Source organism: Monodelphis domestica, chromosome 5, assembly GCF_027887165.1.
Source record: "Monodelphis domestica isolate mMonDom1 chromosome 5, mMonDom1.pri, whole genome shotgun sequence".
NCBI classification, from domain to species: Eukaryota; Metazoa; Chordata; class Mammalia; order Didelphimorphia; family Didelphidae; genus Monodelphis; species Monodelphis domestica.
The window spans coordinates 5,035,348-5,062,473 of NC_077231.1; the positions used below are offsets into that span (position 1 = coordinate 5,035,348).

Here is a 27,126-nt window from a genome sequence, read left to right on the forward strand (position 1 = left end):
GGCATAACAACTATAACAACTATCCCTCAGCCTAGCACTATCAGCAAACTTGATAAAGGGGGCCATTTATTTCAGAAGCCAACTAAGTCGTACAAACTTTAAAGAGGATCAGCTTACCATCATCTCCTGGCTTCCACTTCTTAGAAGCAGAGGAGCCAAGTCACTCTCCTACCTGGGCCTCATGAGCTCTTAGCAGTAGATGATTCTCATGACCACTTGGCACGTCTAGCCAGCCCCAAAGAGCTGAAGTGGAGAGAAAGGCCAGGCTGAAGGGAGGCCTCTCTGGAGAGGTGTCCAGGCAAGTGTCCCAGGCCCTTTGCAAATCATTATTTTGGTCATGATCTGGAGAATGACCCTGATGATGAAGATGATGCTTTATTCAAGCATAAAAGTTTACTTTACAAATGGCTCTCACATCCTTTTGTCTCTAGTCCCTTACACTCCTGGGATGTGATTATGACAGAAATTCCTAGCCTCATTTTAGAGACGATGAAAACTAAGACTCGGAGAGATTGTTAAGAGGCAACGTGGAGACAGGCCTGATTGGGTCTCAAGGACAAGCACTAAAGCATCTTCAGTGTGTTCTCTCAATGGCCTTACAAGACAGATGGCCAAAATTGGATTCTGCCCATTTCTCAGATGAGTCCCAGGAGGTCATAATCATGGTCATAGGATTTGGCGACAAAGGGATCTTCGAGGTCATCTAATCCAACCTCCTCTTTTTATAGATGAGGAAACTGAGGACTAGAGGGCGGGAGGCTTGCCTCCCTGGTTCCCGATGCTTCTGTTTCTGTGAAGTGCAGTCTTTCCCAAGCCATCCCTGCATTCCCCAGTGTTGGAAATTTCACCATTGGGAAATTTCATACTTGAAAAATTTCCTACTGATAGTCTATTGGAATGTGAACCCCCCCTTGGCATGGGAGGGTCCTTCTCCTCCCTACTTAAGATTACTTTAGGGCAGAAACCTTTTGCTGAACAATGGAAAAGGCTTTGACCTATGCTTAAGCATAGAACAGGAAGTTCTTTGAATCATGATTGATTTTAGAATTGATACAATAGAGATACTTGGAATGACAGAACCAGGTGTTGGAACTTCCAATCTCCACCCTACTCAGCCTAACAGGATTTAGGAAGGGCTGCAGCAAAGGATCAAGATTTAATTATTTGAGAATATGACCTTCAACAGACATGTGCAAAGCCACAGACCTCTGGGCGGTCCTGGGTTAAGCTAGAGCCACCATTGGCACAGGGAAGACAATAGACAGTGATTGGTAGATGTGAGAACTGAGGGGAGGGAACTTGGATGGTTTCCTTAAAGATAGCGGGGTCTGAGGACTAGGGGTTGGAGAGGTTTTGCTCTGAGAGGTTGTGCTCTGAGAAGCTTGCTCTGAAGGAAGCTGGAGGTGGAGGCCCCTGAGACTGTTTCTCCATTTTGGTCACGTGAGTGATAGGGACTGATCTCTTTTCTTTGCCTCAGCTATCTAAGGGCTTGGGCCTTTTGGCCCAGCCTAAACAGAGGGGGTATTTAAGTTCTATTCCCTTCTCTCTCTCTCTCTCTCTCTCTCTCTCTCTCTCTCTCTCTCTCTCTCTAATACCTTTCTTCCTCCTGTTTGTAATTAAACTCCATAAAAGGTTGACTGCTGACTTGAGTTTTCATTTAGGAATTACATAGCTGAATTCCTTGGCGACCTTAAATTTATATATATATCAGTCTTTTAACGTGATTTCCTTGTCACACCAGGTGTTCGTACTCTCTCCTTCTCAGATTATTTTATCTTTCTTCCTCAGTTTAACTGGACCCTCCTGGAGAACAGGGACTCATCAGGGCCTTGACATCACAGTAAGATGCTTCACTCTTGAGCGGCTGGTGGCTTAGAGGCAAGCTCCTCTGAACCACATCTTGTTTTTTAACATAGGAAGAAACTGGAGGTCAGGCAGGCTGAGTGGAGTGTCCAAGTCCCACAAGAAGAAATGGGCTCGAATCCCGGGGCCTGGACTCCACAGTGGACCTTTTCCCCTGGTCCACACTTGGACTGAAACGTTCCAGAGCATGTAGTTATGAAGTAGCAGCCCCAGTTCTCTGCCTCAGGCTCCAGGGCTGTTTGGCGTCTACCACAAAGCCTAAATGAAACTTCCTTCTTGAGAGGCTGCAACATTTGGCCAATTTGTTCCTATTATTTATTTCCATTTCAAGCATCTGGCTGGGACTCTTAATAGTGCCCACAGCCAAAAGCAGAAGTACAGCCCCCGCCCCACACCCGCCATTGACTTCTGGGGAATTGGGAGGGGTGCTAGGAACAGGGCAAGTGCTCCCTCCAACTTCCCAGGCCAGGGTCGTCTGCTCCCAAAGGCCAGCCCAGCTCTGCCCTAAGGGGCAGGAGGGAGGATGACCATCCATTTCCACGGGCTGCCCGGTAAAATCTGGCTGCCTTGGTTCATGCCTTCTCCCCTCCCCACCCCAGGCTCCTAGTGTTCTCCCATTACTTGCTTCTTGTAGCCAGACACGTTCCCCTCGCCTCAGCTCCTGCCCCTGGGCTTTGTAAGCAAACAGAACGGTTCTGCTGTGATCTCCAGTCCAATCTGAAGATCACATTTCCTTCTCAGAACCGTGTGTCATTTAGAGGGAATTGTTTGATTCATAAGTCAAATGGCTTTCACCTTTTAGAGCCCTTGAAGCCAAGGGGGTCTGAGCAGACAGGAAGCATGGGAACATCCTTGTCAGATCCCTTCACTTTCCAGGAGGCCCAGAGAGGGGAGAAGGCTTGCCCGAGGTCCCCAGCAAGGTCTTGGAGAAGCCTGCAGTAAGACCCGAGTCACCGAGCTGGAGGGCACCTTGTGGACGGACGTCCACTCCAAAGCTCTCTTTTTTGGATCAGGGAATTGAGGTCAGAGACTTCCACAGTAATCAGACCTAGAAGGAACTGGGGGTCATTTCTTCCAGCCCCTTATTTAACAAAGAAACTAGAGGGGCCTCCTGGGAAAATGGCATGCCCAAGATGAGAGTCAGTAAATGGCAAAGGCAGGATTTGAACCTCCATCCTCTGACAAAGGTCAGCCTCCTTTCCATCATCCTCAGTGAAGTGATGGCCTAACCTCCCACAGCTTATCACAGTAGTCAGGTTTCGAATTCAGCTCCTATGTGTCTCCACTGAGTGTGTCTCTACCCCACCCCACCCCATCCCGGGATGTCTGCCACTGAGGGCAGGCTTCTGCTCACAGACCTGTGCATGCTGCTCTCAAAATAGAGGAATCTATTTCAGATGGGTTCACCTGGGATGTGAAAACAATCCTGGTCCTTTAAGTAGAGAAAACAAGAAAATAAATGGGTTTTGGACCAAGTGTACTAGGAAACACCCTTCAGAAGATGTGTTTGCTCAATTTGGATGTCATCCTGGGCAAAGAATGTGCACACGAATCGCCCCACCCAGGCGCATTGTGGGGAGGGCAAATATTTTATTTGGCTCCACATGTTCTTTTAGGTGTAGCTTGAACAGACATTATCCTGCTGTCCCGGCTTCTTCCTTAGCCCGTCTCTTCATTCTTTTCCACATCTCCCATGAAATCCATTCTGTTATGCAGCCAGGGGAATAGATCTGTGAGGGCAGGGGGGTAGCCTTGCTGCTGCTAAAAGCCTTCTTTCCATCTCTGAGGCTATCGTGAGGCCACGTCCAGCCACGGGCTAGTGGGAGACGCTGATTGCTGTGGAAGACGGGAGAGGAGAAAGCGGAGGGAGATCTGCGTGTGGGAGAGCTGGGGAGTCTGGGCACATCTCCCCATGTGTGTATGTTGGCGAGGGAGGCTCCCCTCTGCTAGGAGGGGGATTCATGGGAGAACACGTCATCAGTCAAGTCCTGGGCTTGTGACTCAGATCCTACCTGACACGTCCTAGCTGGCTTCAGTTTCCTCATCTGTAAAATGGGAAGGAGATCCATAATGCCTAGGTCACATGGCTGTTGTGGCGATCAGATGAGATTGGGGATACCAGCATGGATGAAATGCCCCCCTCAGAGTGAAGAAGAGCTGGGCGAATCTCTGTTCAGATCCGCGCTAGCCCCGAGACCCTGGGCAAGCCCTCGCCCCTCTTCTATAAAATGGGGAGGCTGATCTCAGTGACTTCCGAGGTCCCTTCCAGCTCCTGATCTAAGAGGCTACGCACGACCTCTGGACAGGGTTTGCCAACCTTACGTGCCGTATAAATATCGGCTGTTGTCATGAGGGGGAGTTCAGGGACCGCCATACAGCCCAACCTTGGCCGATAGAGCCTCCCCTCTATGACCTACCCCAGCCTTAATTCCAAGACCTTCCTTCTGGCCATCCATGGGCTAGGGACGCTGGCTCCAAGTCACATGACCAAGACCCAGGCTTCCACTCCTCCCCGGTGCTCTTTCCTCTAGTGCGAGAGGGAAAGGGCCGATCATCCCCCTTGGGAGGAACAAGGGACCTCTTCTAGAAGGCCCGGACCCAGCGCGTGCCCGAGGGGCCGGGCAGTGATGACAGCAGCTTCCGACATGCTCCGTTCTCTTGCTCAGCCTGTAGGCAGGGGACATTGGCCTGCTGGCCCTTGGTTCCTACCACGCCGAGTCTAACCTACTCAGGCTGGCACTTGGGGTTCCTGAAACCCAGATATGCCTTCTGATGCAACAGTGTGTCCCACGTGTGTCTGGTCTACACTCTACTCAGCAGGAGGACGTGGAAAGGGAACGTGGCTCCTCTGGGAGGACAGCCTGCTCTGGCTGCACCCTTGGCCACGTGCTAAAGGCTTTCTGAGCCAGCCGCCTTTCACGCTAGCCACTCTGGAAGGATAGAGGGTTCCTGGAGAAGCCTTGAGCATCCAGGGGATCCAGTCCCCTAACTGCGCCGAGACTCGGCTTCCTTGTTCGTGGAATAGGAACACCCTGACTGTGTTGCCCCCGAGGGGCTGCTGTGAATATGCTGCATGTAAATCCTAGTGGTGTGTAGAAATGGGAGTCTGGCTGTGCCTCACCATCAGGTTCCCTTTGATGCATGGGCCATATTCCAGCGCTCCAAACTGGATCATAAGCCCTTGGAGGCTAGGGCCTGGCTCTTCTTTATCCTTGTGTTTGCCCTGAGCTTTCTCCAGAAGGCCACTGAAGATCGGTTGCCCAATCTGTCACTTCACCGTCATGGAACGATGCTTCTTCCTCCCTGTCATTTCAGGCCCACTGCCCAGCGAGCTGCCTTTCCCTTTGTGGGGCCAATTAATATTCAAGGGAATGACGTGTCTTCCCTCCAGGGGAGTGAGTTATCTTTCACAGGGATGCTAGGTCTGGGAATGAGAACTGAGGTTCATTTAGCTCGGGCATCATGGTTTCATGGAAAGAGCCTTGTGGACTGATTGACTCCAGCTCCTGCTACCCCCTGTTAGAATGACCATGAGGAAATCACTGAGGTCTGCCTGGAGTAGTCACTTCAGCTCTAACACCCAGAGTCCTTACCTCGCAAAGTTCACCAGGTGAGATCATCTAGGGAGAGTGTTTAGTAAACTTCAAAGTGCCAAATGGTACATTTCCTCAATGATGATTTCAGAAGAGGAAACTAAAGCCCAGAGAAGGAGGAGTAGCTCAGATGTAGACGAGGTCACAAAGACAGAGGACACTAGCAGCCAGCTTGATCAGAAAAGGCTGGAGCTGAGGTCTAAAAAGTTGAGGTGAGGAGAAAATGAATGTCAAGCATGGAGTACAGCCGGTACAAAGGGACAGAACAGGAAGGCAATTTGGCTAGACCACTGAGTGCAATTAGGGGGGTCAAGAAAAACAGGGCAGGGAAGATTAGGCTGAGGCCAAACTGTAGAGTGCTTTAAAATTCAGAGTTTGGATTTTGTTCTGGAAGAAAGCGTGAGCTGCTGGCATTTGGGAGGAAAGGAGTGAGATCTGTGCATAAAGGACTTCCGTTTGTCAGTGGTGCGGAGGATGGATTGGAATGGAGAGAGACAAATTCAAGAGACTGTTGTAATAGTCTAGGCAAGAGGTGATGAGGAAGAAAGGTGGTGAGAGATGTATGGTCTGGAGCCTTCTAGACTTGGCAAATGATTGGTTTTGTGGGTTAGAAGTCAAGAGGGAAGCGGACGTAGTTTTAGGGACCTAGAAGAATGTGGTACCCTTGATAGAAGCAGGGAAATTTGACAGGGAAAATCACTTAAAGGAACTGGGGATGTTTGGCCTCAAGAAGAGAAAGCCTGTGGGAAAGAGGATTGCTACTGTCTTCTCAAGCACTTGGGAGCAAGTGGGTGGAATTTATGGAAGCTGATTTCATTTCAGTGTAAGGGAGTCTTTTTATTGGGTAGGATCATGAAAATGCCCATTGCTTTGGAATGGCAGCTAGAGCCATCCCAAAGTGGGATGGGCGGCCAGAGGAGGTAGCGGGCAGTCTGCAAGTAGAGGCAGCATGCTCACCTTTTGGAGACACTGTCAGGTGGACTCCTGTTCAAGTCTGGGGTGAGAGAGATGGCCTCAGAAGCCTTTTTCAACCATCCATTCAAGTCCCACCACCCCACCCAGGGAATGCCTCTCCTCTACAGAACCTGTGGCACTTAATCCATTTAGCACACCCAGCTGACCAGGCTTCTATTGGTTGGCTGCTCTGATCAGGAAGTTCTCCCTGACTATTGTTGTCCCCTTGTAGTACTACTTTTCCCCTCTGGAAAAGCAATGCTAGAGACCCACACAGTGTAAAGACTGATGCTTGGGGGCAGATAGAAAGCCAGGCCTAGGGACAAGAGGTCCTCAGACACTTCCCAGCTATGTGACCCTGGGCAAGTCACTTGCCTAGCTCTTGCTGCTCTTCTGCCTAGGAATGAATACACAACATTGATGCTAAGACGGAAGTCTTAGGGTTTAAAAAACAACTGGTGCTTGAACTGGTTGCTAAACAGGAGGACAAAAGCAGGCCTCCTCCCAGCAGAGGGAGGAGAGCTTCCTAGTTTAATAATCTATAATGGAAAACTATTGCCGTAGGAAAACCATAAGCCACTAGGGATCAGGCTGGCTCAGGAATTGTCTAAGCTACCTGCTCTCGATCAGGATCAAACCTCAATTAGCCATGCTGGGGGAGGGAAACTAGAGCACAGACCATCCCAAACAGGGCATGGTGCCAGAAGTCTAGCTCGGTCAGGAAAGAGGTGATGGGAGTGAGTGAGTGAGTGAGTGAGTGACTTGCCCAGGGGAGCAGAGTAAGGGTTGGCAGTCAGCTCTTCTGTGCCAGAGCCCTGTGCCCACACCACGCTCCACCTAAGTCTGGGGAACTTTTGCCCTCCAAGAAAGAAAGGAAAACTAGACGGCCTCAACTTTGTTTTGATCAGGCCAATAATAAAGAGTTTTTGTCTTCCTGCCCCAAACCATACACAGTGGGTCAGCCCCTGCCCAGAAGCTTCTGCGGTGGCAAAGGACAGCCAGCTGCGCACTAAAGAGTTGCTGCAGATAAGCTACACTTGGAGCACAGAGCACCATCTGTATTTTTGCTTCACTGAGGCAGCTAGGGGCTTGTAGTGAATGACCGTGCCATGGCTTTGGCTGAAGAGATAGGCTATACGAATGACTTCTCCCTCCAGTTCTTGTTTTCCTGCTCAGGTTCCAGTGAGTCCTAAGGACTATGTCAATTCTGAGCAAATAGCAGCACATACAGCCATAGATGTAAGGCTGCAAGAAACCTTAGAGCTCATCGGGCCCCATAACTGTCATTTTGCAGAGGCCCCAAGAGTTTACGTAACTTGCCTAAGGTCCCACAGGGAGAAAGCTCTGGATCCAGGTAAATTCAACCCCAGCTCCTCTGGTTATCAATCTAGTGTTCTATCCACTTGACCCAGAATCCCAAGCTAAACCTTCAAGGGTTAAACTGAACTCCAAGTACTAAAGAAGCATTGGGAGAACCAGAGGCCCAGCAAGAAGTATGGAGCCACCTTCAAGGGGTGGACAACATGCTGGGACAAGACAACAGAACCTAGGAAGGACTTCGCAGTGGCAGTTAATGAATAAGATGGGGGTGGGGAAAGAGGTAGAGGAGGAGGAAGAGGAGGAAACAGAGAAGGAAGAGGAGGGAAAGAGGTGGTAACCAGGTCTATACAACAAGACAGAGGGTAGGAGGGTACAAAAAAGAAGCCAAGCTGATCAAATCATGGAAGGCCAGAGCCATAAGGAACCATAAAGAGATCTAGATCAACCTTTTTGTTCTAAAGATAAGAAAATGAGATTTCTAGAGAGTGAGGTCCCGTAACACAAGCGTTATTTGAACCCAGTGCTCTGTCCCATGATGAGAACCCAGAGCTCGTTGCCCCTCAGCTTCACATGAGTTCTATTAGCCAGCAACAGTCATAAATATCAGTTAAGAAAGGCAAGATCCAACTAGGAAACCACAACTGGAAAGAACAAGATGGGAGCCCCGAGCAGAAGCTGAGGCTGTGACATCATCTCCAAATCTCTGGGCTGAGCCACAGGGGACAACTGGAAAATCCCTGTGACAGAAAGAAGGGAGTCCAGCCCTGCGCTCTTTGAAGCGTGAGCGGCAGCTGCCCTTAGTGCTGAAGAGCCATGAACCTAGGAAAAAACTCTTGACCCAGGAGCCATGTGGGCTTAACACTAGAAATAGGTGTGAAATCCCAGGAGCAGATCACCCCCACCCCCACCCCAGACTCCACCCCTTTTTCTTCCTAGTTCAAGGAGGCAGTTTCTCTTAGCACCTTAAGGATCCTGAGAGGAGACCCACAAATCATTCTTTCAGGGACTTCAATGGGCATGGCTAATGGGCTGGTGAGATCGAATGGCTCCTGACTCCTTCTGATCTCCCCAAAAGTTTAAACGAAGAGGTAAACACGACTCAACAAAATGAGGCCCAGGAGCAGATTGCACAGGGCCAAAAACCCTCCCCAGTGGGTCTCAGTATTACTGACAGAGAAGCCAGACTGACTCTAAGTGCTTGTGAGGACGACAATCTACCCATGGGCAAACACCATCAATGCTGGAGGGCTGGAGGGCAGGGGCAAGGGGGAGGACTTATACAGATGGTAGAATAATAAAACCATGTCACTGATTCAATTAAATTGGCGAGATCTTTTCAGCCCGATTTTGTTTTTCTCTCCTCCCCCCTCCCTCCCTCTCTCTCTTCCTCTCTCTCTTTTCAGAGGGTATGAACTGTATGAACAAAGATCATGGGTGCGCACATATCTGCCGGGAGACGCCCAAAGGTGGGGTTGCCTGTGAATGTAGGCCTGGCTTTGAACTTGCCAAAAACCAGAGGGACTGCACACGTAGGTAGATGGAGACTGATGTGTCAAATGCCCCCCAACCTGTCTTCTTTGCCAAAGAAAAGTATTTCTATGTTGCGTTGTTCATGCTGCCATTGTTTTCCAGAGACCAAGATCATCAGCTAGGCTTGGGGTGGGATGACTTGCAGGCCTGATCAGTCACCCTTCCAGAAGGATTTATACATTATGAATCTTTATTCATTTTAGCATCTGCCTTTGAAAGTATATTTCCAAAGGGGATGCTTGCTCCTCTAGCCCATCATTCGATTTGTTGCAGAGTCCCTCAGCTATAAAGGTTCTTTCCCAAAAAACATGGCCCCATGTAACTTCCCTTTACTGTTTGAGAACGTTGAGGAACAAAATGTCGAAGACAGTGGCTGAATAGGGACTCTATAGAGCAAAAGTAATAAAGAGTAAGCCTTAAATTAAGCCATTTTGGGCTCTGGATTCGAAATGATCCTTTTATTCACCTAGTAAATGCCATTTGACCCAGAGGAATCTTACGAGGAATCAAAGAATAAATAATATTCAGAGTTTCCTCTGAAGGGTTGATGGTGTGGAGGATGATGCAAAAACAGTATTCCTCAACCTTTCTGGAATTCCAGTGAGTATAACCTGCCTGTCATCTGCCACATTAGATGCTGGATGGAATATGCTCATTTTTCCTAATTAAAATGATATGCAATAGGTTACAAAAATGAGGGAGAGGGGGAAGAATTTCCCATGATCTCTTGAGATCATTAGGATCTCACCTATTTCACAGTCCAAAGTCTGGCCCAGAAGACAAGACTTCATATCTACAGCTTGTCTATGGTATCCATATTGTTAATGCACATTAGTTAAATTCTAGTGTAAATAAATGGTACCCCCCTCTGCCCTCCCCTTCAGGATGCTACGCCTGAAATGACTTTTTACTCGAAAAGAGTAGAGGGCCAGGTTTGGAGAAACTGAGGCTTCTAGAGCTACGCCTTTCCTACGAAGGTCTCATCAGTAATGCATGCACAGGTAGAGGCAGCTGACAGGTACAGGCCAGTGTTGGTCAGTGTGGTCTCAGTGTCTGGCCCTCACACTTACTTCAGCTAATCTGTCAGGATCCTATAACTTACTGACTACAAGATCTCCAACAACATGAAAAAAGAGATCGAGGCAAAAGAGGGAGGGGCTGGGGAGGTGGTATCAGGGATGAAGCTCTCATTGACCTCGGAACAAAGAAGCATCACTGCCCATCCCTTGGTTTTCTCTGGACCCAAAAGATCTCCGCACCCAGAATAGCCAAATGGCTGCATAAGATTCTCCCCAGAGACGAACAATGAAGGGGAATACAAAAAGAGTCACATAAGGAACCCCCCCATGTAAGCAGACTTCTCAGAATCTCACTTCTGGGCCCCAAAGAGGTCTCGGCTCCCCTTCTTCAGGAGAAAGGGGCCAGCGAAATGCCAGTTCAGGAGTTCAGACTCTCCCTACATTGATACGCTGCTACCTTCAACCTGCTTAAGAAACTGAGAAAGGTTGATGCCCTCATGGGAGGCTTTTTTCTGAATACTTATTACCTCCTCCTCCCAGAGATCAGCTGCCCTGACTGTCTGACTACCCTTAGGGCTCTTTGGGGTTGCTGAGGAGGGTACTGGGTAAGGTGCTCTCTGAATTCTAAGAGCTCTCATTTTAGGGAAGTTCAGTGAGACCACATGGAGCATTCGGGGTATAAGCCACAGCTCCCTGCGTAGCAGAGCATTGTGGGATAGAAGTTCATCAGGGATGTAGGCAGTGGTACCTGGGGAGTGTGGCCTGTTGTCTGAGCACCCGATTCATTTAGTTCAATTCAACTAGCATGTAGGCACTGGACATAGAAAGACAAAAGGAACAGTTTCTACCTTCCAGCAGCTTGTATTCTATTGAGGGAAGCACAACATACACAGGAAGACTGATACAAAATAAACGCCAGGCACTTACCTTAAAGTTGAGATTCTACTGGGGGGCAGACGTTGGAAGGCACAACTTAGTTAATTAAGTTAGTTCTTTCTGCAAGTCTGTATTCCCTTTCCATATGGGAAACACAAGAGAGACTGAAAAACCCACTGGCACCATTTCAGTCTCTTTCGCCATTTCTGTTCAGAGCCCCACAGTACGTCCTCGAAAACCCTGGTGGCACGTTCTCTTTACTCTAGATAGGTACTTGGAGACGCTGTTTCTTTGGAACTCGAGAAGAATAAAAGTGCATTTCTTTAGGAACAAAGTAGAAGGAAGACTTTTCACTAGTTCCCACCAGCTAGTCCAAATTAATACCCTTTTGCTGCTTCTTTCTTGGACTATTTCAATTCATGATAGCAGTACCCTACGGCACGTGTTGTAGGCATGACAGATGATAAGAACATTCCAGAGCTCCAGGTGGAATTGCCTTCAGCTGCACTAGATTTCAGAACTAACATTCGGGTTGTTCTGACTTAGATCTGTTTTTCCAGACATAGAGAGGTCATGGGGAAAGAAAAGAATGTTCAGCATGAAGTGGAAAGTCTAACTCTCATTGGCAGGTCATTCCTTCCTTCCTTTCTAACATGGTCCAGAGATGGCAAGGGTTGTTTTTTCCTCCAATGAGGAAGGAGAATTTTCCAAAGTTTTAGGGCAAGCTACAGTGGTCCAGTCATGTCCCATCCCAACTGTCTTAACGAAGGTGCCTCCAATTTTTTCTAAAAATCTATGGTCAGTGAAATGAAATGGCGGTATTAATCTAAGCAAGATTCCTTCAAAATGGCAATGATCTTTTGCTTTGACAGACCATAAAACAGTAATAATAATAATAATAATAATAGCTATAATACTATCAACAACACAAACCAAACCAAAACACAAACTAATCGTTTTTGTTATCATTCTGTTTATATACACACGTACATTTTGGGTATAACTAGTAACCTGTAACTATGGAAACGGAGGCTGCCAGCACACCTGTGATGACACTGATACGGGGCCTGTATGTGGCTGTCATCAGAAGTATGCCCTCCACTCCGATGGCCGGACATGCATTGGTAAGTAGAACCTGCTTGAAGCCAATATTGTTACGCTACTGCTAATAGGAGAGAGCCACCCCCTTCCGCTTTAGTGAGATCAGAACCATTTCTCTTCAGAGGCCTAAATTAGGTACAAAGTTGGCTTCTTCCTGGGCCTGGGAGGGGATTCAGTCAAATAGAGTGCACCATAGCAGTTAGTTGAGTCTAAATTTTCAAAGGGAAACTCGGTAGAGAAGTGCTTGGCTATCATGTTTGGTGGGACATTCTTGCATTGCCAGTGGCAGGAACCATTCCATACTACCTTGACTAATATCATTTAAGAGCATGAAGCAAAGAACTCATTGGGCATTTTAATCCCCAAGTGTGTGGCTGGATTCATTCTCAGGATCTGCCAATTTGTTGCATGTTACGTGTTGCTTTAATGCTTTAAATAGCCAAGAGCCCAATAGTTCATGCCCTAGACATTGGTCATAGTCCAAATGGCACCCAAGTCATGGTGAAGGTGGTTTGTATGAAATAGCTAAAGATGTCACTTGGAACTGGCTTTGTGTTCTTCATTCTTCTTGGGAAATTTGGTGGGGAGGTCCCTTTGGCAGCTAATCCATTTGAGAAGACAAAATGGAACTAGGCCTATTTTAAAATTGGCCATCCTAATGCCTTGTGGTGTTTTCCTAGGTATCAGTCAAAAGGTAAACTTTATCAAAGAAATGGGAGAAAGCCCAATGATGATGTCAGACAGGTGTTTGGCTGGGAGAGGGAAGAAGAGGGGACATTGATGTTGTTTCTCATTTCCCAGTTGGTAAAGAGAATATGATGCTACCCTTCCCCACTTCCCCCATGGATTTTCAACCGTGTGAATTTGCTTCTCCAAAAGGTTTCATTGCATTTTGCTGAATTTCTTGCACAAAATTGCTTCTTATTTTTTATTTTTACAATCTCTATAATCTCTTTCTTTCTCGTGCACATTCCCGAGACAGAGCCTGAATATTCTTACTGGTTTCATAATATGACTAAACCTCTTTTATTTGAAAATAATGGAATTTTTAATATGAAAAATAGGATTTCCAAAGTTCAATTACAGCTCCAAAAGTTCCCCTCTCTTTCCCTCCTTAACATCAGAGAATCAAAGCTAATATCGGTTTGATGGGGCAAAGAGGTGCCAGTTCTTATTTGGGAGTCTGTGCTATTTATTGGGGTGCTCTTTGGTAACTGAAAAGGGGCTGCACCAAGAGATCCCCAAAGCATGACTGGCAGGCAAGAAGGCTTAAGGTAGCCCAGGGGCCTCTGGGTTCCCTCTCGGGATAGCATGGCAAACCTATGCTGTCAGCCTTCTTGTCATGCCACAGAAAGGGAAGAGGCTGATGCCATGTTACAGCCTTTAGTCCTGTAATGAAAACCCCCCAGTGCTGCTCATGCTGCTCCCACCCCACCGCTATTCCCACTCCCCTACCCCTACCCCATCCTCACCCTGCCCTTCTATGTAGTATCTTCTTAGAGAATACTTTGATTTCATTATCCCTGCTTTCTGGTGATGGTTCCTGATTGCCTGTCTTGTCTGAGAACTGACGTACATTAATTATTTTCAAGAGCCAAAAACAAATCAAACAAAACAAACCAATATAGAGCCTCTATTGCAGCCTGATCCCATCTAGAACCTGTTTCCAACCCTCTCATCACAACTGACCCATTGCCATGTAGTGTTGCCACCGATCTCCATCCGTGCCCCCGCCCCCCCCCCCCCCATCTCCACACCCTCACTGTTTGCTATCTGCAGTGCATCGGATTCTGGCCATCGCTGTAGGAATGCAAACACCAGCAATGCCAGAGGAACACCCTGGCCCTTTGTCTAACACATTTCGTCTTTGTTCAGCTGACTTATCCTGCCCTTCTCTTTTCTTTCTCTTTTTTTTCTTTTACTCTTCTTTTTTAAATGTTTGCTGCATGTGAAAGTCCCTACTTAGATTTGTTTTTTTTAAGTAACTTTCCCTGCCCCCTCCTTCCCCTCTTTTCTACCCCTTCCTCAAATCATTTTATTTACCCAGCTGCTGCTTCCCTCCTGGCTTGCCTGGATGAGAAGCCTTTCAATTTATTTTGCTTACTGATCATCTTTTTTTCCCTCCCTTCCTACCCTGGGAATGACTGTTTCCATGTATGTCTAACTTAGCAAAGGAAGGCAGTCCAATTAACCTTTCCCATGATCCTCTGGGAAGCTTCTCCATCCTGCCCCAAAGCCCTGCCTCCCAGGAATGACCTTCTGTCTCATCTCTTCACTTCCTCCTGAATGCTCCTAACCCCACTAAATCCACTAAAGCACTGAGTCTTCCCTTGTCTCACCTTGAATGTATAGCTTGTAATGTCCTATAGACAACCAGGCAACCAGCACTGCCCAAATTGGTAATGGTTTTGGTGTATGTGTGTGTGAGTGAGAGAGAGAGAGAGAGAGAGAGAGAGACAGAGACAGAGAGAGAGAAAGAGAGACAGACAGACAGACAGAGAGAGAAAGAGAGAGAGAGAGAGAGAGAGAGAGAGAGAGAGAGAGAGAGAGAGAGAGAGAGAGAGAGAGAGAGAGAGAGAGAGAGAGAAGGGGGGAAGAGACAGACAGAGAGAGAGAGAGAGAGAGAGAGAGAGAGAGAGAGAGAGAGAGAGGAAGAAGAGAAAGAGACAGAGAAAGGGAGAAAAAGAGAGAGAGAGGTTTTTTGTCAGTACATTTTGTTTGTGTGTTTTAATTTGCATGCATGTTTGACACAAATTTATGTCAATGTGTACCAGACCCATGCCCATCCATCACCGGATCCTCCGCTCTGTCTCTTCTTGTCCTGTGCCAACTACTTTCAGACCTTGGCCCCAGCCAGGCTGAATTCTTTTCTTCTGTCCCCTCTGAAGGCCTGCCTTTGAATTCCTGTGGCATTAATATCTTTCTGGAGCACTGAGGCTCTGTCCCACCTTGGCTAATTTTATGTGTGCCTCTCTCTCCTTTCTCATCCTTTCTTCCTCCCCCTTCACTTCCACTTCCCTTCAGCCTTTCAAACAATCTCAAAGGGGATTTGCCCCCCTTGCAGGGGTTGAGCACTCTCATGACTGACTTCTTGGTTTTGGTTGGTCAAGGCCAAGAAACCGTCTTAGGCAGGCAGTGCAAAACTGGGCTTCTCATTAACCAACTGCTCCGTATTTGTCCCTTACTTGTGTTTTAGAGAAGGATGAGGCTGCAATTGAGAGTACTGAGTTCAATACCACGTCAGTAGCTGATGTGGACAAGCGGGTGAAACGGCGCCTCCTCATGGGTAACACTTTTCTTCCACTTCCTTGTTGTGCTGCCACTATTTCTCCATGTGTGTGTATGTGTGTGTATGTGTGTGTGTGTGTGTGAGAGAGAGAGAGAGAGACAGAGAGAGAGACAGAGAGAGAGACAGAGACAGAGAGACAGAAACAGGGACAGTCAGAGACAGAGATAAGGGAGAGGGAGGGAGGGAACAGGGGAGAGAAAGGGAGAGAGAGGAAGAGGAAAAGAAAAAGAAAGAGGAAAGGGAAGGAAAGAGAGAGAAAAGAGAAAGAGGGAAGGGGAAGAAAGGGAGGGGAAGAGAAAAATGAAAGAGAAGAGAGAGTATGTATGGTTTTGCTCATGGGCTTAATTCATCTTTTTCTTTTTTTTCTTTTTAAATTTTTCCTTGTAAAATTTTCACTTACCTCAGATATATTCATGTGCTCCCCTTCTCCCCCTGCCACCCATAAGCCAGAGCTAATGAATGCCCAGTGATCTATGCCTGTACTGAAATGTTTGCAGTTAATGCCTTACTAATGTTACTGATACTAGCAAAGTCACCCTGAGACCGAGGGGCAAAAACCCTAACATTATAGATTGGAAATTTAAATCTTGTTTTTCTGATCTTTGTTTCCCCAAGTAGATGAAAAAGCACTATGTAAAGCAAGTTCATATTCCAGAAAAATCACTTTTCAATGTCTAAATGCCCACAGCACTTAAAATGATCACTTCATTCGTCCTAATCTGTTCATTGATTCAGCCAACTATCCCAACAGACATTTGCTGTGTGGCTGCTAGATATAAGATGCTCCCCTGAGCATCCCCAGAAGGATGACTTGTCCCTATTCTGAGCAACTCACAATCTCCCGAGGAAAAGACCCAAGTGCACTAGAGACCCAGTGTCACTTAATAGTATGCACTTGTTGAGTTCAGTGACACGGGAGCCATCCTGTCTGACTGAACAGAGCAGGGAAGGATTCCCTCTTAAGAGACCTTCATCTGAAAAACGGGGATTTGTAGAGTGATAGAAAGTATAAGCGATCACAGAATCACATAATACTCCAGGGGAAAGAAACTTGGCCAGGATTACATAACTAGAATCAGGCAAGTCTAAGGCTCAAAACCAGGTCATCTGAACTGAAGACAAGTTCTGTCCTTCGTCCCACATCTCCATCTGGATTGGACTAAGTCATATCAGAGGTTCCTTCCAAGCCTAAAGTTCTATGCCTGGTTGATTAAAAGGTCAGATGAACTACCAGAGCCAACAGGAATGTCTTAGGCCACTAAGGAAAAGCCTTCTTAAGTGAGAACTTGAGACACAGTTCAGTCCACATTTGCTCTCCCTACCTATGGTTACTTGCGTTGAGACAGTGTGGTTCCCAGTGATTTGTGAGACTTTGTGAAGTGAGTAGAACTCTTCACATTTCCCCTCTATGTATGATCAAAATTCCCAAATGGCTTCAAACAGAAATTGTCTTATGTGATATGCCTTAGTATAGCAAGGATCTGGGGACTCATTGATAGCCCCTCCATGGGACTGAGATCCTCGCTGTGCCTTAACATACATTGTGAGAGCAGCCACAGATTCATTCTCTGGACAGGAGCAGCCCTGGACTTAGCTAGGCTGGTCCTCCGGCAGCTGCCACATGCTCCATTGCCAGGCCAGGACCTCAAACATTCCCAGCTTTGTAAGATCTGACAGCTTAGCCTTTGGGAGAGCAGAGTCCCTTCTGTAGCCCGAAGGGGCTGGATCAGAGGAGGGTAACAGTGGGAACCTTTGCCTTACTTGTACTCCAAAACCACTTATAATTTGCCTTGGACCTAGTCTATGAAGGCTGTGAGAGTGGTTGAGAGAGGAAATCCCTTCATGGTCAAAGTAGATTATGAAGTTCAATAGCATCGAGGAAGACTCACTTAGGACTTGCTTAGTGTGCAGAGAGCACCAGAAAACCTGGATTTCAAGGCCAGGCTGACACAAACACGAAGGAAACGTCTACCGGAGCGAGGAACTGGGAATACAAAGACAAAATTGGCAAAACTGTCTTTGCCTTCAAAGGGCTTATGCTGAGGTGGGGTACAGGGGGTCTATACAAATGGAAGTTAAAGCAAAGGGTATACAAAGTGACAGATAGTCCTTTGGAGAGGAAGACAGACATTTCAAAAGAGGTTCGGACCATTTGTCAGTCGTTTAGGAAAGGTCTCCTACACTGGAACCTCAGCTTGGAAGGAAACTCAAATTCTATGATGCGAAAGAAATGCATTTTCTTCAAATCAGTTCAATCAGACACTATCCAAGGTGCTGAGGATACAAAGACTCACAAAGGAAAAAGTTCCTGCCCTCAGTAAACGTATATTCTATGGGGATATGAGAAAATTTGAGAAAAAAGCAAGCACTAACTGGGAAGATGAGAAAAGGCTTCCAGGCTGGCCCATGAACTAAACGAGCCTTGAAGAAAACTAGGCAAAGAGTCAAATCTGAGGAGAACAAGCACACCAAATAAGGGGAATAGCACCATGGCAAAGGGTCAGGGAATGCTCAGTGAAATGCTCAGTTCAAGCCAAAGTAAGTAGGTGGGTCTAGCTGCAATGACAAATGAAATCATAAATGACAGAATAATTCTGGAAAGATAGGCCACAGCTAGATTGGGAAGGACTTAAAATGTCAAGAGAAGGAGTTTCCATTTTATCCTAGAGGCAAGAAAACCACTGAAGATTCTTGTGCAAGGGAGTGAAATTCTGTTGGAAGGACACAAATGTTGAGGGAAGAGGCTGCAATAGTCCAGGGTAGAGGTGGCCCCTGGAGGAGAAAATGGGATGGAGTAGGGGTAGGGTGAAAAGAATGGAAAGAATGACACAAGATGTCTCAGTTTATTGCCAAACTCCTAGAAGCAGAAGTTGATACTTGCTATCATCACCTTCTTACCAAGTACCTACTCATGTCACCAACTGTGGCAATCTCAGGTCCTCCCCTGCCACTCCATTGCAACTGTTCAATATGCTTCTCCAATGATGTCTTCATTGTCAAATACAGTGTCTTTTTCTCAACTCATTGTCTGGATCTCTCTTCCTCCACCTTCTTGACATTCTCTCATGTTTTAGTTTTCATGAACCTCCTCTCCTTAGTTTCTGCTCCTATTCGATCATTCCTGTTTCCTTAGCAGATTCATCTTACTCTTCTGGCCCCCAAGTTTAAGTGCCCTCCAGGGTTCTGCCCCTGGCTCTTTTCTCTTTCTCAATCTCTCTCCCTTAGGAATCTCATCCACTTCCATGATTTTAGTAATATTGATGACTCCCAGATCTAGATCTCCAGCTCTGATCTGTCCTCTGCTTTTTAAGCTCCCTCTTTCTACCACTGTCTTTTAGCCAGCTCTACATAGACCAGATGTCCCAAGAGAATCTCAAAATCAACATGTACAAAATTGAACTCATCATCTTCTTCCCAAACCCAGTACCTCCTAACAATTTCCTTGTTACTGCCAATGACACCACTGTCCTCCCAGTCACCTAGGCCTGGAGTTGACTTTGGCCCTTTCCTCTTTCTTTCCCTATATCCAACCATTTGTTAAGTCCTGTTTGTTTTTCTTCCTCAACACCTTTAGAATCTGTCCCTCTCTTCTACTCATTCTACCTTAGTCTAGATTATTGTAACAGCCTCCCAATAGGTCTCATGGCCTTTGGTCTCTCCCTTCTCCAAACATTATTCACTGAGCAGCCAAAATGATCTTACTATAGCCCAGGTTTGACCAAATTGCTCTATTGCTCCAAAATATTCTGGGACTATTGTTTTTAGCATAGGACATAAACTTCAAGAGTTTCCAGATTTGCTTCCCTCTGTTCTTTATACAGTCTTAAATTCCAACAACATTAGCCTTCTAGTTGTTCTTGGATAACAGACTCCCCTCTGCTAGGAAGGAAGGAAGGAAGGAAGGAAGGAAGGAAGGAAGGAAGGAAGGAAGGAAGGAAGGAAGGAAGGAAGGAAGGAAGGAAGGAAGGAAGGGAGGAAGGAAGGGGAAGGAATGAGGGAAGGAGGGATAGAGGGAGAGAAGGAGGGAAGGAAGGAATGGAAGGATTTTTTAGAATTCACTGACTACTATCGTCTCTGCCCTCAAGGAGTTTATTAATATAAGGGGGGAAGAAGAGGTATATAAGAATCATGACCAGGAAAAGGTATTTGACTTCCAAAACTTTCAGGGTCAATGAATGGAGTCACAGGAGGGTAGATTGCTATAGACTATGATTGTCAGTATTGGAAGGGACACCTATCCAGCCCTCTTCATTTTATAGTTGAAAAGACTGAGGCCATGCAATGACTTGTCCTCAATCACAAAGTATGTTCATCTTTGCTACTTGTTGTGTGTCTGAAAAAGCCACTTAATTTTTTCAGAGCTAATAATAATAGCTCACATATAGAGAGAGCTTTAGTGCTTTGCAAAGCACTTTACATAAGTTAACTCATTTCATCTTCACTATCATCACAACTTCACACTTCACACTTCAGCTTCACACATTCATCACTTCACAACATCTTCACCACTGAGTAAATGCTATTATTACCTCTCCTCTCATTTTACAGATGAGGAAACTGAGGCAAATAGAATTTCCCAGGGTCTAACAGCTAGTAAATATCTGATGCTGTATTTGAACTTCGGTCTTTCTGACTCTAGGATCAACACTCTGGGCACTAGAGTGCCTCCTAGCTATCTCAGTTTCCTTAACTGTAAAATAAGGATCAATGCACTTACTTTTTTTTGCCCAAGGGCAAAGTATCTGCTGCTTTGTGAGCAGTAAAGCACTTTGGAAATGCACAGGATGTATTAGATAGCAAAGGAGAGACTCCTCCATGGGGGCAACTCTTGGTGAGTTACTTCACTTCCTTGAAAGGCAAAGTGCCAGAGGTTGGGTTTGGTCAGACTTGGGGCCATTTCAGGTCTAAATCCTGGGTTCCTGTTCTAATAAAATCCTGGTCCACCCCTTTCTAAATTGGTGACATCTTCAATGTAGGCCTCTGTTTTTTCATTTGTAATAGGGAGGAAATAATTTGTGCACCCCCTACCTCATAGGACTGTTAGGAAGAAAATTCTTGCCAAGGAGTAAATGGTGTTATAATCAATATCAGTGGTTCATGAAAATTCCAGACCAAACTTTGAGAAACAGATTTGGCTGTTTGGTTGCTTGGGGCACAACTGAATTTGAACCCATCTGTCAAGTGGTAGAAATGGGAAGGGACATCGAACTAGAAAAAATGTATCCGAGAATCTCTGGCGATTTACTTGCCTTCCTTAGTTAATAATGGAAGAATAAATAGTCCACTGGGACAAGGGAACAGAGGGGTTAGTAGATTAAAGTATATTTGTCTACCCATCCAACATAGGACAATAATAATCACAAGATTTGGTGCTGGAAAGGCCCTACAGACCATTTATCCCCTCCTATTTTACACTAGAAGATATGGAAGCCCAAAGAGAACATGACTTGCCTGAGGTTGCAAAGAACTGGATGCAGCCCAGTTCTTCTGCCCTGAAATCCTGTACACTTTTTTTGTCCATCTCTTAAGTCATAAAACGAGAGCATTAAACCAGATTCTCTTTAAGAAGGTTTTCAGCCTCAAATTCTCTACTTCTGACCACAAAAGGAAATTGGGACTTTTCATCTGGTAGGAACTTGAGAAGAACCCCTGTGATGTTAAATGATTAACATAGCCTGGGGGACAGGAGGTCCTAGGTTCAAATCTGATCTCAGATACTTCCTAAGAGTAGGTAAGGGTTTAAAAAGAATAGCCTGGGGTATCAGGAGTTTGGGTGATACAGATTGAGTGAGCCTGCCAGAATGGGTGTGCTCTCATTAAAGTTGGGCATCAGACCATCTGTGCTAAAAGAAGGACCTCTGTAACCTGCCATAGGGCTGCCTACAGATTGGACACCAATTGTCAAGTGTTACTAAATGTCAATGGGCTAAAGTCACTCAATTCCACAACACCATCACCATCATGCTAGCTAAATCTGAACTAGGACGTAAGTTACAGGATACCTGGCTAGTAACCAGGTCCTAGACAAAGTCCTTAGAGCTGCATGGGTGAACCTATGCCCCCTTCTTCCCACCAGGTACACCCCAGCAGCCCAATGGAAGTGCTTCCTCCCTCCCCTGCCTGGGGTAAGGTGGGGATTCATATGTGGTGTGAGGGTTGCAGTTTGGGCATTCAATCTCTCAAAGGTTTGCCATCACTGCTTTAGAGGAAACCCTGTCTTCGAGTATCTGAAAGGCAGTTTTGAGAAAAAGGAAGCTTTGGTCTCCTGAAGTGCACACAGAAGAAGAACTAGGCGCAATAAGGGGCAGATTTTTGCCAGGATGCTTAATGATGAGAACTACACTCAAATGGATTCTTTACCTCTAGGGATAGGCAGTTCTCCATATCCAGAGGTCTTTAATAGGGCATTAGGTAGAGATAGATGTCCACTGGCTGTTTTAGATCTTGTAGAGATGATTTATGATGTGGATAGGGTTCATGGGATGTAGATATGGAAGAGATCATCTTATCCAGTTGCCCTTCCCCCATTTTCCAAAAGATAAAAATGAGCCTTTGATGAGTCAATTCAATAAAATTTTATTTTACTTCTGGCACTGTGCAAGGAGCTAGGATATAAAGCAAAAAAAAAAAATCCAAAGCACCAACCCAGAAGTCAGGGCAGGTGGGGCAGGGAGGAGGGGGGAGTGGGAGGTAGGAATTACCCTGAATATTGAAAATTCAAGATTAAAGATATCAAAAGTAACCTCCAGGAGCAGCTGTAGCAAACAGGAGGCGGGAGAATAGGCTCCTTTGAGTCCAGCTGAGTTTGAAAGAAACCTTGAGATTCTATGCGTCACAGCTAAGGAGGGGGGGCATTCCAGGCATGGGGACAACCTGTACAGAGACAGAGAGGGTTATGTCTGGGGAACAGCTGGCCGGCCAGTTTGGCCAAACAGTAGACTGCATGAAGGAAAGCGATGTACAATTTGCCTGGAAAGAAAGGTGGGGCCAGATTGTAAAGGGCTTCAGATGCCAAATGGAGGCACTTGTCTTTCACCCTCGAGGCAAAGGGAAGCCACTAGAACTTGCTGAACGAACAGCAGGCTGGTGCTTAAAGAACATCGGCTAGGCTGCCAGGTGGAGTATGAAGTCAAGGTAGGGAGACCAGTCCGGCCACTACAATAGTTCAGGGCAGAGGTGATGGGGGCCTCTGCTAGGATGGAGGCTACGGACGTGGAAGGAAGTAGATGAATGCAAGACATGTTATGGAGGGAAAATGGATCCAATGTGAGAGGAAAGGGAAAGGGAAGTGGCTCACTTGGGTCCCGAGGAGGCAGCTGGTGCCATCAACAGAAAGTGCAGGGGGAAAGTGAAGTTAAATTAGAGCCACCTACAGGAAATCCAATTAGATGTCAATGATACAGAACTGGAATTCAGGAGAATGACTGGGGATTGGAATTACAGCTCTGGAAATGGTTTGTTTCCTGGTTACAGTCGAACACACGAGGGTTGATGAGCTTGCTGAGAATAAAGAGGAGGAGGAGAAAAGAGGGACCTGGACGGAGCAGGTGGGGCAAGGTTGGCAATTCTTCCCAAGAGCAGAGAGGGAAAAGGAGCCCTAACTTCCAATCTGACCTTAGACACTTCTTATCTGTGTGACTCTGGCAAGTCACTTAAACCCCATTGCCTAGCCCTTGCCACTGTTCTGTCTTAGAATTGATACAAAGGGAGGCAGCTGGGTAGCTCAGTGGATGGAGAGCCAGGCTTAGAGACAGGAGATTCTAAGTTCAAATCTGACCTTAGATACTTCCTAGCTGTATGGCCCTGGGCAAGTCACTTGACCCCCATTGCCTAGCCCTTACCACTCTTCTGCCTTGGAACCAGTACACAGTATTGACTCCAAGATGGAAGGTAAGGGCTTAAGAAAAAGAATTGATACAAAGACAGAAGGTAAGGGTTTAAAAAAAAAAGAAACCTGACCACTTGGAGAGAGTGGATATGAAAAAATGAGCAAACAATGGAGGACAGTATCTCTAATTCCAGAATAAAATGTGTAGTGTAGACTCTAAGTGTTCTAGAAGTTCAAAAGAATGCAGGTCCGAGAGGGTAATATCATTCTAACTCCTTGAAAGCAGGAAGGATTTCACTTTTTTATCTTTGTGTCCCCAATCTCAGCATAGTGCCTGGCACATGCTGTTCAGTCATGTCGGACTTTTTGTGACCCTATTTGAGGTTTTCTTTCCAGAGAATGGTTTGCTATTTCCTTCTCCGGCTCATTTTACAGATGAAGAAACTGAGGCCAACATAAATGTCTGAGGCCAGATTTGAACTCAGGAAGATGAGTCTTCTTAACTCCCCAGCTAGCACTCTATCCACTATAGCTGCCTGGCACTTAGGAGAACTTAATAAGGGCTTACTGAATTGAATTGTTAAAAGAAACCTTCTTATATGAGGTAAACCTTTGGACTGGGCCTTGAAGGTCAAGGGAAATTTCCTCCCCTCCTCCTCTTTCTTGCTCTTCATTCCCTCTCCCTCCCCCATCATCACACCTGGCCGGCTTCATTCTGTGTCTCAAAGAGGACTTTGGGGAGGTGGAGGGCAGACCTCACCCCTCAGAAAGGGCTAAGTCTTCGTCTCTCCCCTTCAGAACACTTGGCATGTTTTGTGACATTGGATGGCCGGCGGAGGTAAGTGAGAGCCAGCTCAAGTACAACCTGCACCCCATAAACACATACCAGACAGAGCACTTGGCAATACTCCTTACCACTAATTTTTCAAGGCCAGGAGAAATGGGACTCATACCAGGAAAACACCCCTATGTGAGGCCAGCCTCCTAAATGCTAAATAGAATGGCCCAAAAGTGGTGCCAGGAGAATGTGGCAGGAGTCAGGAAAGGCCCAAAATAGTACCTGTCGGCCAGACTGAAAGACTGGGGTTCAGATCTATCTCTGCCACTGATTTCCTCTGGGAACTAGAGCAAATCATTCGCTTCTCTGGGCCTCAGTTCTTTCATTTCTAGAGTGAGAGGCTTGGACCAGGTGGCTTCCAGTTTTAATCTGTTCTAGAACCTACGGTCTAGAATAGGCATTCTTATAAAGACCTAGCAGCAGCAACCACGAATTTCAGGCTTAGTAGCGAGGAAGGGACAGAAAATAGCAGCTTCTTTGGCAAGACTCCCCAGCCTTGAGGGTCTCTTCAGGCAGATGGGGCCCTGAGAGCAACCAGATCCGAATTCCTTGGAAACTGGATAGCTTCATCTTTGGTTTGACGTCAAAGGAGCAGAAGCAGAATCAGGGAAACTTCTCAGACGTTTTGGTGCTTCATTATCTGTTTGGTGACGTGAGACCCGGATCCTTTGACAAATGCTTTCTATGTATTCGTGTTAAGAACTTGTCGGGAGAGAGCCTCATTTTCTGGTGGCAGAAGGACTGCTGGGCACAAGAAGGAAGTTGTCTAGTAAAAGGCACCTGGAATGGTGACTTCACTCTGCTCTCTAAGAGGTTAGAGTGTATTCACTCTCATTGCCAAGCCTGGCTTCCTATTTATGCCCTGAAAGTCTTGGTGTAGCTGGGACCGAAGACGGCAGAGTAAAGGATGCATCACTCCCCCGATTCCTCCGCACATCCAAAAAAGGGAGAGAAATCGCCTCAAAACAAAGAAAAGCTGAAGGAGCATGTCTCACTGGGGTAAGAAGGGAGAGCAGCCCAGGCAGCACAACATCCTTGAGAACCAGCAGATCTTGGAGCAGTCCATAGCTCTGCCAGAAGCAATGAAGCTGCAGAATGGGAATGAACCCATCCAGAGCCATTCCACACAGGCAGAAAGGACAGGAAATCCACAAAATCTCCCATGGCACTGGAGCTCTGGGGCTACAAGGGAGCAGGGAGGGGGAACTGGAACTACAGTGAAGTAACCTTCTTGCTCCCCAAATGGCTGCACAGTGCCTGGGGCAGTGGAGTCCAAGGTGGAGAGCCTGCCCTGCCCATGCCAATTGGCAAGAGCTGGGAAGCAGCTGGACAAAACAGATGCAAACTTCCCTAGAGCAAAATATCCAGGCCACCTCCGTGACAGACCCACAGTGAGGACCAAGGACAGCCAATCCTACCCCAAAACTAAAGAAGAGAACTCTGCAAACTTGGAGCAGAAAAGAACAAATAAATAAGGTAACAGAGAGGGGAAAACAACTAGAAAAATGAGCAAAAGGGAAAAAAAAACCCTGACCATATACAGTTACTCTGGTGACAGGGAAAACCAAAATATGAATTCAGAAGAAGACAACAATGCCAAAAAGGAAACATGTAAAGTCCCAGAAGAAAGTGTGAATGACCTGGAAAACAGATCCAGAAGAGATTATATAATCAGAGTCATCAGAAGAGCCTTGATCAAAAAAAAAAAAAGCATCTGGATACCATATTACAAGATTTCATCAGGGAAGACTGCCCTCAAAAGTCTTGGTGTAAGATGGCCTCCAGAGTGGCCGGAGGACCACCCATCAGGTATGTCACAGTGGAGATCACATCCAGCCCCCAAATTCTGGGATTATCTATGTCTCTTTACAATTAGATTCACTAACTGAGAAAAAGGGTTAATTCAATACTTGCTTCACTTGTAGAATGGTACTTCTAAATTTCAATTCCCATCATTTCAGGGAGAACTTGTCCACAGTGTTGAGTCCCTAATCCTCGGTCGAGCAATTAAGTCAAATCAGAATTAGGCTAAAACCTCACCCCTAATTCAATCCAATAAAGTCCAAGCCAATGTTATGACAATACAATAACCCCCCCCCCATTGCTGCCTTTCACACACCACTGGACTACTCTGTCCCCAGGAGTCGAGGGAGAGGGTCCTTAGGGTTTTTGTAAGATAGGATGGAAAATAGTGTTGTCTCAGACTTTGACACTAACTATGACCCTGGGAAATCATTCCGCATCTCAGTTTCTTCATCTGTAAAATGGAGCTAATCATTCTCAATATAGCTAGCTATTGACCTCCAGCTGCTTTTGAGGCAAATGCTTTGTAATAGTGATAGTAGCAATGTACATGTGGGAATAAGCCACCACCGATAATTATCTTTAGCCCCCTTCCCTGCCTTTGACAACTGAAGCCTTGAAGGCTAAAGGCCTTAGCTCGGGTTATCTTGTACTTTCAGACTTTCAGCGTCCCCTTTCTCTCCCAAAGTGAAGTAGTCTTCTGAGCACCAACAAAGTCACCTTTTGGCTTGCCGGGTGACCTCTCTTAGTGAGTCCCTTTATGTGAGGCCTCAGTGAGCTTCCAAAGCCTAGATACCTAGTCCTGGGTCAGAGTTAGGACTTCGAGCTGGCAGAGACCTTGGACAGCTACTCTCCAGCAGGCTTTTTATTTTCTAGAGAAGGCAGCGTGGACCCAGATCAGTCAAAGAGCTTGCCCAATGTCGTATGTGAGTAATCAGGCAGGATCCAAACCCTGAGGACCTCTGATTCCAAAGCAATAGGCTTAGTAAAGCTTCTCAGCTTCACTTCTTTTCTCTATAAAATGGGGGTGACGACTCTATTTGCATTAACCTACCTGGTAGGGTTGCTGTGAGCTGTTTCATGAACCAAACAGCTCTACAGGAATCTGAGCG

At 46.4% G+C, this 27,126-nt stretch overlaps 1 protein-coding gene across 6 annotated transcripts in view; it reads left to right on the forward strand.

Moving 5' to 3' along the window:
• The window catches only part of SCUBE1 (signal peptide, CUB domain and EGF like domain containing 1), a 221,620-nt gene that overhangs the window by 122,580 nt on the left and 71,914 nt on the right, over positions 1-27,126 (forward strand). Inside the window, exons 5-7 of one of the 6 annotated variants that reach the window (XM_007502787.3) lie at positions 9,134-9,196; positions 12,163-12,279; positions 15,453-15,542. The exons of 1 other annotated variant lie outside the window; for it this stretch is intronic. In XM_007502787.3, the coding sequence (XP_007502849.1) occupies positions 9,134-9,196; positions 12,163-12,279; positions 15,453-15,542 (270 nt within the window). Of the gene's footprint in view, positions 1-9,133; positions 9,260-12,162; positions 12,280-15,452; positions 15,543-27,126 lie in introns of all 6 variants that reach the window. 4 more of the 6 variants (XM_007502786.3, XM_016425590.2, XM_056797495.1 and 1 more) reach the window with 4 other exon arrangements.